Source organism: Thunnus maccoyii, chromosome 9, assembly GCF_910596095.1.
Source record: "Thunnus maccoyii chromosome 9, fThuMac1.1, whole genome shotgun sequence".
NCBI lineage: Eukaryota > Metazoa > Chordata > Actinopteri > Scombriformes > Scombridae > Thunnus > Thunnus maccoyii.
The window spans coordinates 34,254,855-34,267,891 of record NC_056541.1 but is presented as its reverse complement, the minus strand read 5'-3'; the positions used below and the strand labels follow the sequence as shown (position 1 = coordinate 34,267,891).

The 13,037-nt window shown below is 40.1% G+C and overlaps 1 protein-coding gene across 2 annotated transcripts in view; it reads right to left on the bottom strand.

The window, feature by feature from the left end:
• Positions 1 to 13,037, bottom strand: part of loxl2b (lysyl oxidase-like 2b) — a 43,717-nt gene that overhangs the window by 19,881 nt on the left and 10,799 nt on the right. For both annotated transcript variants that reach the window (XM_042421328.1, XM_042421329.1), the window contains exon 4: positions 259 to 470. In XM_042421328.1, the coding sequence (XP_042277262.1) occupies positions 259 to 470 (212 nt within the window). The remainder of the gene's footprint in view (positions 1 to 258; positions 471 to 13,037) is intronic.

The following is a 13,037-nucleotide window of genomic DNA, read 5'->3' as shown; positions in this document are numbered from 1 at the left end:
TAATTTGTGGGTTTGGTAAAGAAAAGGGAAAAAAACAGGTCAGAGTTGACCATCTGCCAACTCCCCAGAGGCAAGATTTGCCATTATCCAACAACAAACCCATTCACTTGAGTCACAGCATCCAGTTGGTGGCCTCACTGTTCCAAAATACCTTATGACACCATGAATTGTAGAAGAAGTGGCCACTAGTGAATCAAACCCTGAATCGTCTGCTGTTGGAACTGCACAGGACCACACATAATGCAGAGAAATACTCACTTGTAGACTCTGGCATTGTACTTCCTCTCCCCGGGGAAGCCAAACATGCCACAGATGACTCTGCTGTTAAACTGGTTCCAGTCTGCATTACAGATCTGCTTCCATTTACCGCCATCCTTGACCTCCACATAGCCCTCTGTCACCGGGATACGCTTACGGTAGGATGACAGGATGGCTCGAATGCGCACGTCCTCCACTTGGATATCAAGGCTCTGTGGAGAAGAAACATAGATCAGGAACCGTAGAGTACATGGCAAAGATAAAATGTATGCCTGTTTATCTTACTGACATGTAATTTGTCATAGAAACTGTGTATATGTGTTTTTGAGTAATTCATTTTGAAACATATATTCAAATAATGTTTTGGTCCATTTCTGTATAATTAACATATGTTCATTTTAAGTCTTTTTCTTTCATTTTCTGGCCAGATGGAACTGTTGAAACTGAAACTGATGTAAACATGTTATACATCATGTCTGTCTGACTGCGTTTCCTGTGTTACATAATGTGTAAATCAAACAACTTTACCCCCCCGCCACCCCCCCACCCCCCCACCCCCGTCCAGCCTGTAAGCACTGCTGCTCAGCTCTGCGTGTAATGCTTGTAAATCTTCTCCAGATTGCTCAAACATTTTTACAGTCAATCACCTTATTAATGCTAAACACCATGACGGCCTGGCTTTACAGCCAGGTATATAAGGTATCAAAGGGTTTCCACGCTAACCTAGGAAAAATGCACAAGCACAGCATTGTGAGTATATGTGCAGTAAGAGGTAATTAAGACACCAACAGTTCTTTCCAGACTGCTCAAACTTCTGAGAGAGAACAGCAGAAGTTTAGTGACGTGTCCTTATAGTTTTCACTTTAATAACACCAGAAACATTCGTTATGTTCCTTCTAGATTGTAAGCTTGCGTTCCATGTGGAAACATTTGTACACACTATGTTAAATGACAAATGCTGAGCTCCTTAGAGCCACGACTGGTAGAATTTTTATGTGATAATATTCCATTGCTGTCATCCACAGTGTCTTTGTGGACACTACCACTGGATGATGCCAAAAATATTCAAATTCTTCAAGTAAGAAGAACGGTCACTTAAGGTCAATTCATGCTTCCTGCATCTGCGTGGCTGCGAGGGTCCACGTGGATCCGCGTCACAGAAATTTTATCATCTGCCCAAGTCCGTTAGGTGAGGACTGTGCAATCACGCCAACTGCACATGAGCTAGAAAAGCAGACAGGAACGCTTGTCTCATACCTGCCAATATTTTCATATTTACAGTGGATCAAAATAATACTGTAATGTGAAAGGAGTTGCTCATAGTGATGAACCCGTGGAGAGTTATCACCCAGTTATACTGCATCTATTAGCTTCTTTAACTCATTTCAAACTTTACTGTTTTTGCTTCACTTTCATTACTGTCATCAACTACTTTCTTTTTGCTCTGTTAAACACACCGGATGCTACCTGTCCAGTACCAAAGAGCAGACAGACGAAGTTAGTGACCATACACAGTGGAGCATTCACCAGCTAAAGATCCAGGTATTTTAGACTTAGTGGAGCCCAAAACAGTGCTAAAAGGAGAGTTAATATCAGATGATTAGAAACACAATTCCAAATGAATGCTAATGTTGCTGTGTGCTGCTAGATGTGTGAACAGGCAACTCTTTTATAAGGTGATATTTCAGTGTTAACAACTTGTTTCACTGACCCCGAGTGGCTAAAAAATAAAATCAATTGATGCCACTTTAATTGTATTAAAACTCCACCTTCGCTACTTGCGAACAGCGTAGGAAGTCACCCCTGCAAACTGTAAACCTACATTAGTTACATTATATTCTGCATAATTACAAATCAACATTAGAAAGAGTCCAGAGTCGGCTACATGTGTATTACCGTTTCAGCTGCTACAAATTCTTATTCAGGGAAACAGTAGTGGCTTACAGTAAATTACAAGCATGTGCTGAAGTATTAGCATGGAGCCTTCTTTCACTCAACATAGTCAGTACTCCAGTAGGTCCCTGTCCAGTTCTGAGCATCCTCAGGGCATCCTCCTAAACCCAGCAGGGTGTCTTCTGTACATATGTATAAAATGTTAGCATCAGTATACTGGAGACACACGGATGATTTTGGTGTCTATTATCTGATTAGGTAGGCTGACTAATCCAACAATTCTGATAAACCAGTCAAGAATGTATGTATGGTTTATCAATGTAAGCATAAAGGAAAGTAGTCTGAGCATCTCAGCAAACTTCAGTCAGGAGGCTGTTAAATGCAGTTAGTGTGAGGCCGTCAAAATCAACTCAGAGCCTTTCCACTCTGACTTTTTTCAGGGATTAAATAAATATTTTCCTCTCCCATAGACCAAACCCACATTCTTGTGCTACGTGACAGCACGCACTGAGGAGAGGGAGCCCTGGATGGGAGAGAATATGTCGGCTTGCCAAACAGATGGGCTGGTAAAGATTCCTCTCATATACAGCCAAGGAGACCTAGACATCAAATAATGAGAAAGGAGGGTTTCCTTAATTGGCATTTGCCTCCAGGGCAGGTCAGATGCCACCAGAGTGAAAACTATAAATCACCAGTCTTTCTATCCTCTGCTATTTTCTCCCAGAGATAACCACATTAATCAGTCTGGTCCGATGCAACGAGCTCTGGACTGCAGAGGATGTAAGACTGTATAAGGGCTGAAATCATGGAACATGATAATGACTGGAAATGTGGCGATGGTGACCTTGTCTGGATTTACTGAATATACAGTACGTGACTCGGTGGCAGGCATGCAAAAAACAAGTTAGAGAGTCGGCAGTGCAAGGAAATCCAGACTGGCTAAAGTGGACACTACAATGATCACTTGGCCCCAAATCTTGGTGAGTTAAACAGCATCCCTGCCAGACCTCACTTTTCTCTACATATATGAGAGCTTATATAAGAATCTGAAAAAACTACGGCTATTTTTTTAGTTGGTTTTGAGGTCAGCACATGAGAGACTCAACTTGTTCTTGGCTCACGTGCCAGTTTCCCCTCATTCCTTTCCCATCCCATTTAATTTCTCTTAATTAATTTCCTGTTTAGAGTCCAGATCGTCCTCACGTGTCTGTTTGCAGACAAAAAAAAAGAGATTTCTAACATGTGTGTCTTGTTTCACCACACTCCGGGGAAGGGGGCCTTTCCTGAGTCTTCACTTGTCCAGGAAGAAAAGTGGCACAGATGGAAAAGCCATTAGTGGGATGAGTTGTACAGGAGAGGTGAAGGGGCCCCTGATATGTTGCAACTCAGCCCTTTTCACAGAGGTTAATCTGAGGTTGGTCTACACATATTCTACCTCAAAAGTTCCTTTATTGCTCCAAACTCCAGTTACTCTATTTCCTCTTGAGCTGCTACAGAATGTGTTCGACCTCCTTTACCAGCTAGTCACCAACTTTGCTGTTTGGTGCTGGGCAGGTAGAAACACAGTGTGTTATTAGAGCTTCTTCAGTGAGAACACCTGCCTGTTGCTTTTAGAAACAACAATACATTTGCTGGCTGTAAAACTAAAACAATCAGCTGAAAGATGCTAAAATGCTTCATAGAGCCAAGAGGAACTGCAAACTCCGTAGGTTTGTCTCTATAAGTGACCCATTTCATATAAAAACATTGATTAGTGCACCATTGCAGAAAAGACTGACATCAGTGAATACTAAATAACTACACAGAAGTGCTCGGAAGATGCTAGTGCCTGGAAGATGGAAGTGCTCGGAAGCCATTTATTATGAGAGCCAGATGAAGATACTTTGCATTGAATGTAATTCACTGGAATTACTCAGAAATGATCCTCAGCATCCAGACTTTGTTTAACCAAAACATGCTGCTATGATTTATGGCTGCAATAGGAAAGTACTGCCAGCTTGTTTAGGCACCATAGCACATAAATATACAGAAAACTTTCACTGGGGAACAAGCTATGAATCACATCACATTTTTTATGAAGAGTAAAAACAAATAAATGAATGACTCAAACAATGTTTTATTGACAAAGCTACACTATAATCAATCCCTTAGTCTGTTCCGGCAAATATAAACCATAATGCAAACCACCGTTTAGAGTTTTTTAATCGAAGCAGATCAATATTTGTTCAATATTACCATGATGGATGATGGAGGTGAATGTAGAAGAACTGTCCCATGGGCAGCTGGTGATTACAGACACGTCTCTGAATGAACACTACATGTTACATTATGGTGTGATTGGCCCAATGGTAAACGATTTGTAATGTAAGAACAGTAAGTTATTGGTGCCAGGGCTGCAATCTAAAGATGAGATATTAGTAGAATAAGTGTGTTAAAGTGAGTCTTGTAACTTCTTCTGAAACAACAACCTCCACCGTCTCCTGATGAGAGGAGCTGTGTGAGTTCACTTCCTGCTTTATTTTTGTAATAAAATCAATATGGTTATATACTAAAACACACTTGGAGAAGAGTCATACAGTCAGCAAACTGACAACTGATGAAGTAATATCTCTCAGGGGTTTGCTAACGTTGACTAACAGTAGCCGTATTAAGCTACCAAGTAAGACTGTAGCAGCAAAGGTCCTAACTGTACTGAATTCATTGATAGTGTGTTTTATTACTTATGACTTCAACTTTCCAAAGGTTACATAGTCTCACTTTAAAAAAGATAACTCTAAATAATCATAAATAATAGAATAATAATGTTTTAAAGGATAGGTTCAGATTTTTTAAGTCTGTCTTAATACAATACTTGAATACCCATATATACACTGAAAGACTTATTGGTCCCAGTAATCTTTTGTCTTGTTCATACTGGCAGTGAAGAATTACCTCAAGTCCACTATAAGAGATGGGGAACAAAATCCACAGTCCTCATTATGTGGAAAAATGCATTTTCCTATTGTATTCATAAATGTATTCTTAATTTCATACTAGCTAAAAGCCTCAAGTAACATGAGGCTTCCGGTTTTTGATTAAGACAAATTAAGTGGATATCTTTCAGAGTTACAGTCCTTTTAGTGTGAAATGAAGTAAAGAAATATCTTTTCCTGGTTTTTTGGAATGGAAAGATTCCTGTTGCCCTCAACTTCCTGTTAATCAGGAAAGTGGAACTGTTTAGTTGCAACAGTATCAAACAGAGCATTTAAGTTCTATTACTGCTTCCTCTCTAAGATGGAATGACAACATGCCATTACAAAGAGGCTAGTCTTAATATAGATTACTGCAGTCAATGAACTACCAAAGATAATCACGCTGTTCTCTGTTGGCGACACTGACCGAAAGGGTGATCTTTGAGAACTCTATGGCCTAATTTACACTTTTCATTTGAAGTGTTTCATATGCAGATAAAATACAGATGCTATTCAATACACTTTCACTCACACATTTTTTGTCTCTGTTGGCCAAATCACACATTTGAGCTGCATACATTTGAGAGTAAGCCCCCCCACCACTCCAGAAGGTGGTGGTAAAACACCAGCAGAAGAATAATGTGAACTTTAGGAGTTGAGTTGCAACAAAAACAGTTTAGCTAGCTAGCTAGTTGCTGACCTGCCATATTCAAACAGCCAGATCACTGAACGTATTGGTAGTTAATCAGGCATTGAGATCTCCTCAAACTGCTCGTCAAACGACAACCAGTCTGGCAGAAATTAAGCCAAATTCTAAAATAGTCAGGGGCCACCAATCTGGGTAAAATTACATGGCTGACCTGTATGGACGGACTATGAGTGAGACAAAAGTTTTATCATCTTCACAGGCTCTCATTCACACAGCTCTCTCATTACGTGGTTGCATTGATCAGGTGTCAGATAAACGGTACCACCATCTAGATGGATTATGTGTTGTAATCGTTGGAGACGATTTCTCCCTGTCTCTTAAATGACTAATCTCTTCAAGAGAGATATTTACAACTTTTCAACATGTAACTATAATGCATTATGCATTGATTACAATTTGTCTCTAATGCTTCTTAGATGAATTCACTCTTGGCTTTTTTAAAAGCTATCTGATCTGCCCAGAATGCATAAAATGGCTGAGTGTAAAAGGGGTCTTGTACTGTAAGATCACCTGTTTGTATACTGCTTATTTCACTTTGGATACAGCTGTATACAATATAAAATATAAAAACTCTCCTCAGTTATAAACTATTGTTTCTTGCCTGCAGTCATAATTGGCTACTAGAAAAAAGGCTGATCCACAATATGCTATATGATACAATACCATACGATAAGATAAGATATACTTCAATGTCCCTGTAATTTGTTCACAGAAGATAAAATACATACAGACTGCATAATAAAAGAAAAACATGTCAACATCTTAACAGCACATGGCTTCCATACACATACACAGTTTGCACATACACATATACACCTACTGACAATGGCGACATACTGCACAACCGTCATGGCCGACATCTACGTTACATACTAGTGTTGACATAGTCAGAAATAATGATTTAACGGTTCAGCCTGCTCTTATGAACCCTGAATCTTCCACCAGAAGGTAAGAGCTGGAACTCTGGGTGGAGAATGTGACTTGGATCAGACACTATTTTCTGTGCCTGTCTGATAATAGACTACTCATAAACTGTTTGGAGGGACGACTGTTTTTTAATGCCCATAATTTTCATAGCAGTCTGTACCAGATGAGAGATCTGTGATTTCAACTGTTCCGTCAAGTTACCATACCAGGCTGTAATACCATATCTCCTAATACTCTCTAATACTGCAGGGTAAAATAGTAACATGAACTCCTGCTCAACTCCATAGAGCCTAAGTCTCCATAAAAAATACATCCGCTGCAAGTCTACAGCAGAGACTTTCAACACGGACCCTCCAGCTGAGTCTATCATCCACATGAACCCCGAGCAGACCCGAGTGATGGATGACCAGCGGCCGAAGGTCACCCACTGCCTTTGGGTCAAACACAATCTCCTCAGTCTTCTTCACATTCAGCACAAGATGGTTGTCACACCACTGCACAAATCTTTCTGTTTCAGAGCGGTAAGCTGATGAACTTCTGTCTCTGTGCATTAGGATGGTTGTATCATCTGAGAATTTAATGACACAGTTCTCAGGGTGGATTCTTGTACACTGTATAGTTTTTCAGTAACTATGGTACATAACTCTTCCACAGTCCACAGTGGAGTAAAGACTCTATTTGCCAGCAAAAACAAAGTGCACAGAGCTTAGGAACATATGGTTCCAATAGAGGTCTTCAACAGCTCTCTCTGCCAGCAGAAATCATCTCACATTCAGAAGAAAATACCAAGACACTGAATGCTTTTCAGGTGCAAGCTTTCACAATGTTTTCTGAGAGGTTTCGTTTGCCTGTAGTCATGTCAAGGAAACATCTTTGTTGTAAACTGTTTTACAAGTCTCTATCTGGATCTTGGAAGATTTAAAAACATGTCTAATTAATTCCCAGTTTCATGGGAGCTGGTTATTCCTCCAGCTGCGACACAAATTGAGGATTTTGCGTTTTCAGACATGCGTTTACAGAATGCAGAGAATGTTGTGTCGCAGTGTGCAGTTCCTCCTTTAAAATCCATTAAAAGAGTCTTTGTCAACAAACTGGAAACAGATGTTTCACAAAGCCATGACAAACCCTGAACTGGGGTGTAAATTACAAAGACAACGATTGAATGGAAATTAACTGCTTCCACATGGCAGATGAAGCTGAAGTGACATTAAGACATGAAAAATAAAAACATACTTTGGAGTGATTTCAGGATGCGAGGACCTGGGTGGTGGTACTGCTTGTCTCATTCCAAAGTAAAACTCTTGAGCAATGTTGTCTGTTCATAACAGAGTAGCTGACGAGGTTCATATGACTCAACAGTAAAATACAAAACAGACTGTTGAGGTTTGATGTACAAATGTTCTAAAATGAATCATTGTGTTTTTCACAGTTTCTTCTCTATACTGTATCTGCAGCTGTGTCAGGTTAGATAGGTTAGATAAGCTGATCTATTATGCTCATTTCCAGCTCTATATTTTTATTCTGGGACTCCACTAGAGTAGCTTTGCATGATTCCCAGTTTAAAAAACTCTTTATTTATCTTACAGTGGCCCTTTATGCAGCCCCTCAGTTCAGCCTCTCTCTCTTAACAGGCAGTCTTGGCTCTTGTCTCTTTAAAGCCCTCCTCCTGGTGAGCCCGCTCTGTTCTGATTGGCCAGTTTTCCGGAAGCCTGCCAAGGGGCAGCCATATCAAAGTCATGTTAAGTTACCGCCGATGCAAACGCAACATTTCCTTTACTACTTCAAATTAAAAGCTCTTAAATGGCTAAATAACAGGAGACTTTTATTGTGAAGAATTTACAGGAAATTATATGTGTTCCTCACCAAATTAGACCTTCGTTAGCAGCACTAAAAACTGGGCAACACAACAACATCTGGGGATATCTGGAGCTGTTTGTTGAGCAGATCAGTTAGAAATAATGCAGGAAGTAATAGTACAAGCAGAAGAGCTGCAGAAGACCAGTACACCTCTAACAGGTAACCTACTTATTTTACTTTGGCCTGCTGTGTAATGGAAAAACACTCCAAAACAATGGAAAAATGCCATAATGTTAGCCTAGCTGAGCAGTGAAGCTGCACGCTGTGCATGGAGCAGACGACCGTATGAAGAAATCCATCATGAGCTGATGTCGGCTCAGGCTAAAAGTAGAAAAAAATCTTGGAAATCGAGTGTTCAGAACAGTGTGAACAGTGTGAACCACTGTTCACACTGTTCTGCACCAGAGCTTTTTGCTCAAAGGGATTACTTCTACAAATGTTTACCTCATTATTTGACACTTTGGACACATTTAATGTGAACATATAATTTGACTGAAAATAAGGAAAAGCATAATTGGTCCCCTTTAAAAGCTTTGTGTACACACAGGTACTAGACAACAAGGTACTATTTGCTAAAAAAAACCCTCACTGTACAACATAAAGAGCAGCTGTTTGTGTCACTGAGGTTTTATTCATCCTTTCACAAGAATGTGAGTAACACGCCATGTTTAGATAAGTAGATCTGATCACTTTTTAGGCATATCCACTTATTTTACTTTTTGAGATTGGGTTAAATAAGGTCTCAAATGTTCACAGACATTTGTAATATTTTTGACAAAGCAAGCTCTACTTATAATCTTTTTCGGGGGTCTCACAGCTTGATTCCACCGGGCACGCCAGAGCTGATCACGGCCACTCAAATCAGTTCTTGTGATCCCACCAGATGCACCGCAGCGCATTTCAGAAGCATCCCAGAGGTGGCTCTCCACTTCCACTTCACTCCGCTAAACATACGCATCTAGTCTATATTTGACGGAAGCCACGTCAAGCTGCACAGGGCAGGAATAGCATAGAGCATCCAGTCAATTTTCAAAAACACCCTGTGCAAACTCCTAATCACACATCACTACGTCATAACCGGTGGCACCAAGCCAGAAGTGGACTAGTCAGAGGATATTTGTCACCAGTGACAACGAGAGGTTCATATATGACACCACCGCTACCATGACTGCCCCGGTCCCTGACTTCCTCTCCAGGTAGAGCAAAATGCTCCGCTTCTGAAACCCTCCCGGTGTCGTATGATGCCGTGTGGAGGACAGAACAAAACCTTATTGCAGCCGAAACACGACGCAGCTGTGCCCAGTGGGATCGAGGCGTTGGGTCCCGATCATGCTCCATGCAAGTACACAAAAATGTGACACTGCCTGGCCCAGCTGGCACAAATGCAGGACCCGACTCAACATGCACTCATAGCCCTCAGTGGAGGTGATCAATCAGTCTTCAAGGAGATGATATAGGCTAGCAGTGGAGGAAGAAGTATTCAGATCTTTTAGTACCAATACAGCAAAGTAAAAGTACTCCATTACAAATAAAAGTCCTGCATGAAAAATCCTACTTATGTAGAAGTTTTAGCAGCAGAAAGTAAAAGTAGTGGTTTGGTCCCTCTGACTGATATATTATTATATATGACATCATTAGATTATTAATAGTGAAGCATCAGTGTTAGAGCAGCATGTTACTGTTGTAGCTGCTGGAGGTGGAGCTAGTTTACACTACTTTATATACAGTTAGCTAGTTTAGTCCAGTGGTTGCCAACCTAGGGGTCGGGCCCCTCCAAAGGGTCAGCAGATAAATCTGAGGGGTGGTGAGATGATTAATGGGAGAGGAAAGAAGTAAAAACAAAGTTCTGATACACAAATCTGTTTTCAGTTTTTTGGACTTTTTCTCTAATCTTTGATTTTTGCTGAAATATTGGATCATTTGAACATTTATTGAAATGAAAGCATGTGAGAAGTTTAGAGGGAAAAATCACTATTTGGTGGAGCTGTTTACAACTCATAGACATGTGAAATGTGACCCCGACTACACACTGCTTTTTGTAAGACGTCAAAAGCCAAAAAAAGGTTGGAAACCACTGGTTTCATCTTTAACAATGTGTTGTATTTTAAAAGCTTGTTATATTATCCATTGTGTCAAATCTTCAACTGAAAAGTAACTAAAGCTGTCAAATAAATGTAGTGGAGTAGAAAGTACAATATTTCCCTCTGAAATGTAGTGTTTGTAGTACAAGTACCTCAAAGTTGTACTTAAGTACAGTACTTGAGTAAATGTTATTAGTTACTTTGCATGAGGAGTGTTTCCATGAGGAACGTGTACCTATATGCTAACTGCACAGAGGAAAGAAAAAAGAAAACACAGAGGATGCGATGTGCAACCTTTGCTGCAACACTCAGACTACAGCTCACGCTTGCATTGCATTGATCATTTTTAGGTGACACATTCCAGAATGTAACAACACATGAAATCGATCTTGTGTTGCATTTGCATGCTTGTGCAGAGCATGTTGAGAATAGCGTGTGCTCCAGTTTGCTCTAGTCTTCATAAACTAGACTGATACAGGTGAAAGCTCTGGGAAAAGCTAGTAAGTGAACCTTGAGTTGGAATTGTTCTGTCAAACCACTATTTACAAGGTCAAGACTGAATTTTGATGCTTAACTTTTGAGCTAATATAAATGAGAAATCCTAAGAGTTTGCTACTTAGCTCACATATCAACATATCCGTCTCCATGACGACTGAGCAAACTCCATCCGTTGATGAAGACACAGTTGGGTGTGACACGGTTGACAGCTCTGGAAAAAGCTGGTGAATGGACCTAGAGTTGGGATTGTGTATGCTATTTCCGTGGCAAAGACTGAACTTTGATGCTTATTTTTAAATATGATTTAAACTGAACATCTGAACATGTAACAAAGTCTGACCTCGGCTCACATAACAAGAATACTTTATGCAACAGATGTTACACATTGTGACAAAGAAAAGAAAAACAGCTGGGGAGAAAACTAGCAGACAAATGAAGAGGTTGCATGCCTCTTCAACCACACAGTCTAATAATAAATGTGACAAATCTGTTCTGCACATGACCAAAAAAACCCCAAACAAACATAAAACTAATCAAAGGCCTGACTTACACTCGCTGTGTTTCCTTTAGATTTGCAAGAGAATTTTAAGCGAAAAAGAAATGCAAAAAGAAAATTAGGTGTGTTTCCATCGATTGGTTAGAAGCGGATAAACTACGCTATGCAATGCATGGTATCATCAGAAGATGTTGGTACAGGCTTCAATAATCCTCCAGTGAACAGAGGAAGAAGCAGAGAAACAAAACAAATAGTTATATCAGCTTAACGAGAGTGAAATGGAGAGAGGTCTTCAGGAATTAGTTTCATCTGAGCAAGTTGTCGTTGTTCTTTCATGTCAGCTAGTATTAGCTTCATGCTACCTGGAGATGGAGTTAAAGATTCATTACGTCATTATTTATTAAACCAATGCATTTCAATTATCCTTTATTTTATTCAACATTTCCAAAATCCACCTCAAGCAAGCGTAAAAACTTTTTTTTCAAAGTTTTTTCAAATTTTGGCATTTCCATTAAGCTTTTTTTAATGCAATACTTCAAAATAAAAACAGGTTAATGGACATTGATGCATGTTTGTCAGCCTTAAAGAGCAGTTTGGATTCTTTCTGTCTGAACACAGTAAAAACACGTAGAAATCCACTTTTCTTGCTGTAACATAAATTCATAGTTTCTGTGAAAGTAAACTCTCCGTATGAGACTCTTCACTCACACTGATGTTAGATGGAGCGCTTAATTTTAGAAAGTGAATCTCCAGAGGCTAAACATCCGCCTGCGTTGCACTGTGGGAATGTGATGCCTCGGGGGCGAGAACTTAGCTGCAGAAACATCTACCAGCTCTGTGAAAAACAATTCAAGAGTTAAAAATCAATTTAAGATTGCAACACAAGCGGCTGCTGCCATGTATTAAACCAAGTTCATAGTGTAAACGTGCTGAAGGGCTGACAAGGCGATTTATGGTGCCCTAGCACGGCGGTGGTTGGTGGTTTACAGGGAGGAAAGTGGAAGATTTGACCGTAAGGCCTCAGAGGGAAAAAATGACTAAAGAGAGGAAAATGGGAGTTGTAAACTCTGCTTGGGGTGACTTCATGGCTGCTTGTAATCTACTTATGAGAGCGAGACAGAAAGTGGCAGAGAAAGAAGAGAAAAGCTGCAGTAAAAGAAGGAAAGAAATAAAGATTCAAATGCAAATAGACTAAAAGACTATTAATCCCCACAGTCGGATTTCATCGCTACCTGTTCTAGCATGATGCCCACAGAGGATTTGTCAGAACAAGAGAGCAGTCGAACAGATGTTAACTGAGCAAACATCTGTTATCAGCAAGATCATCTTCCACGACCCAAAGTCTTCACCATGAGCTGTGATTACAT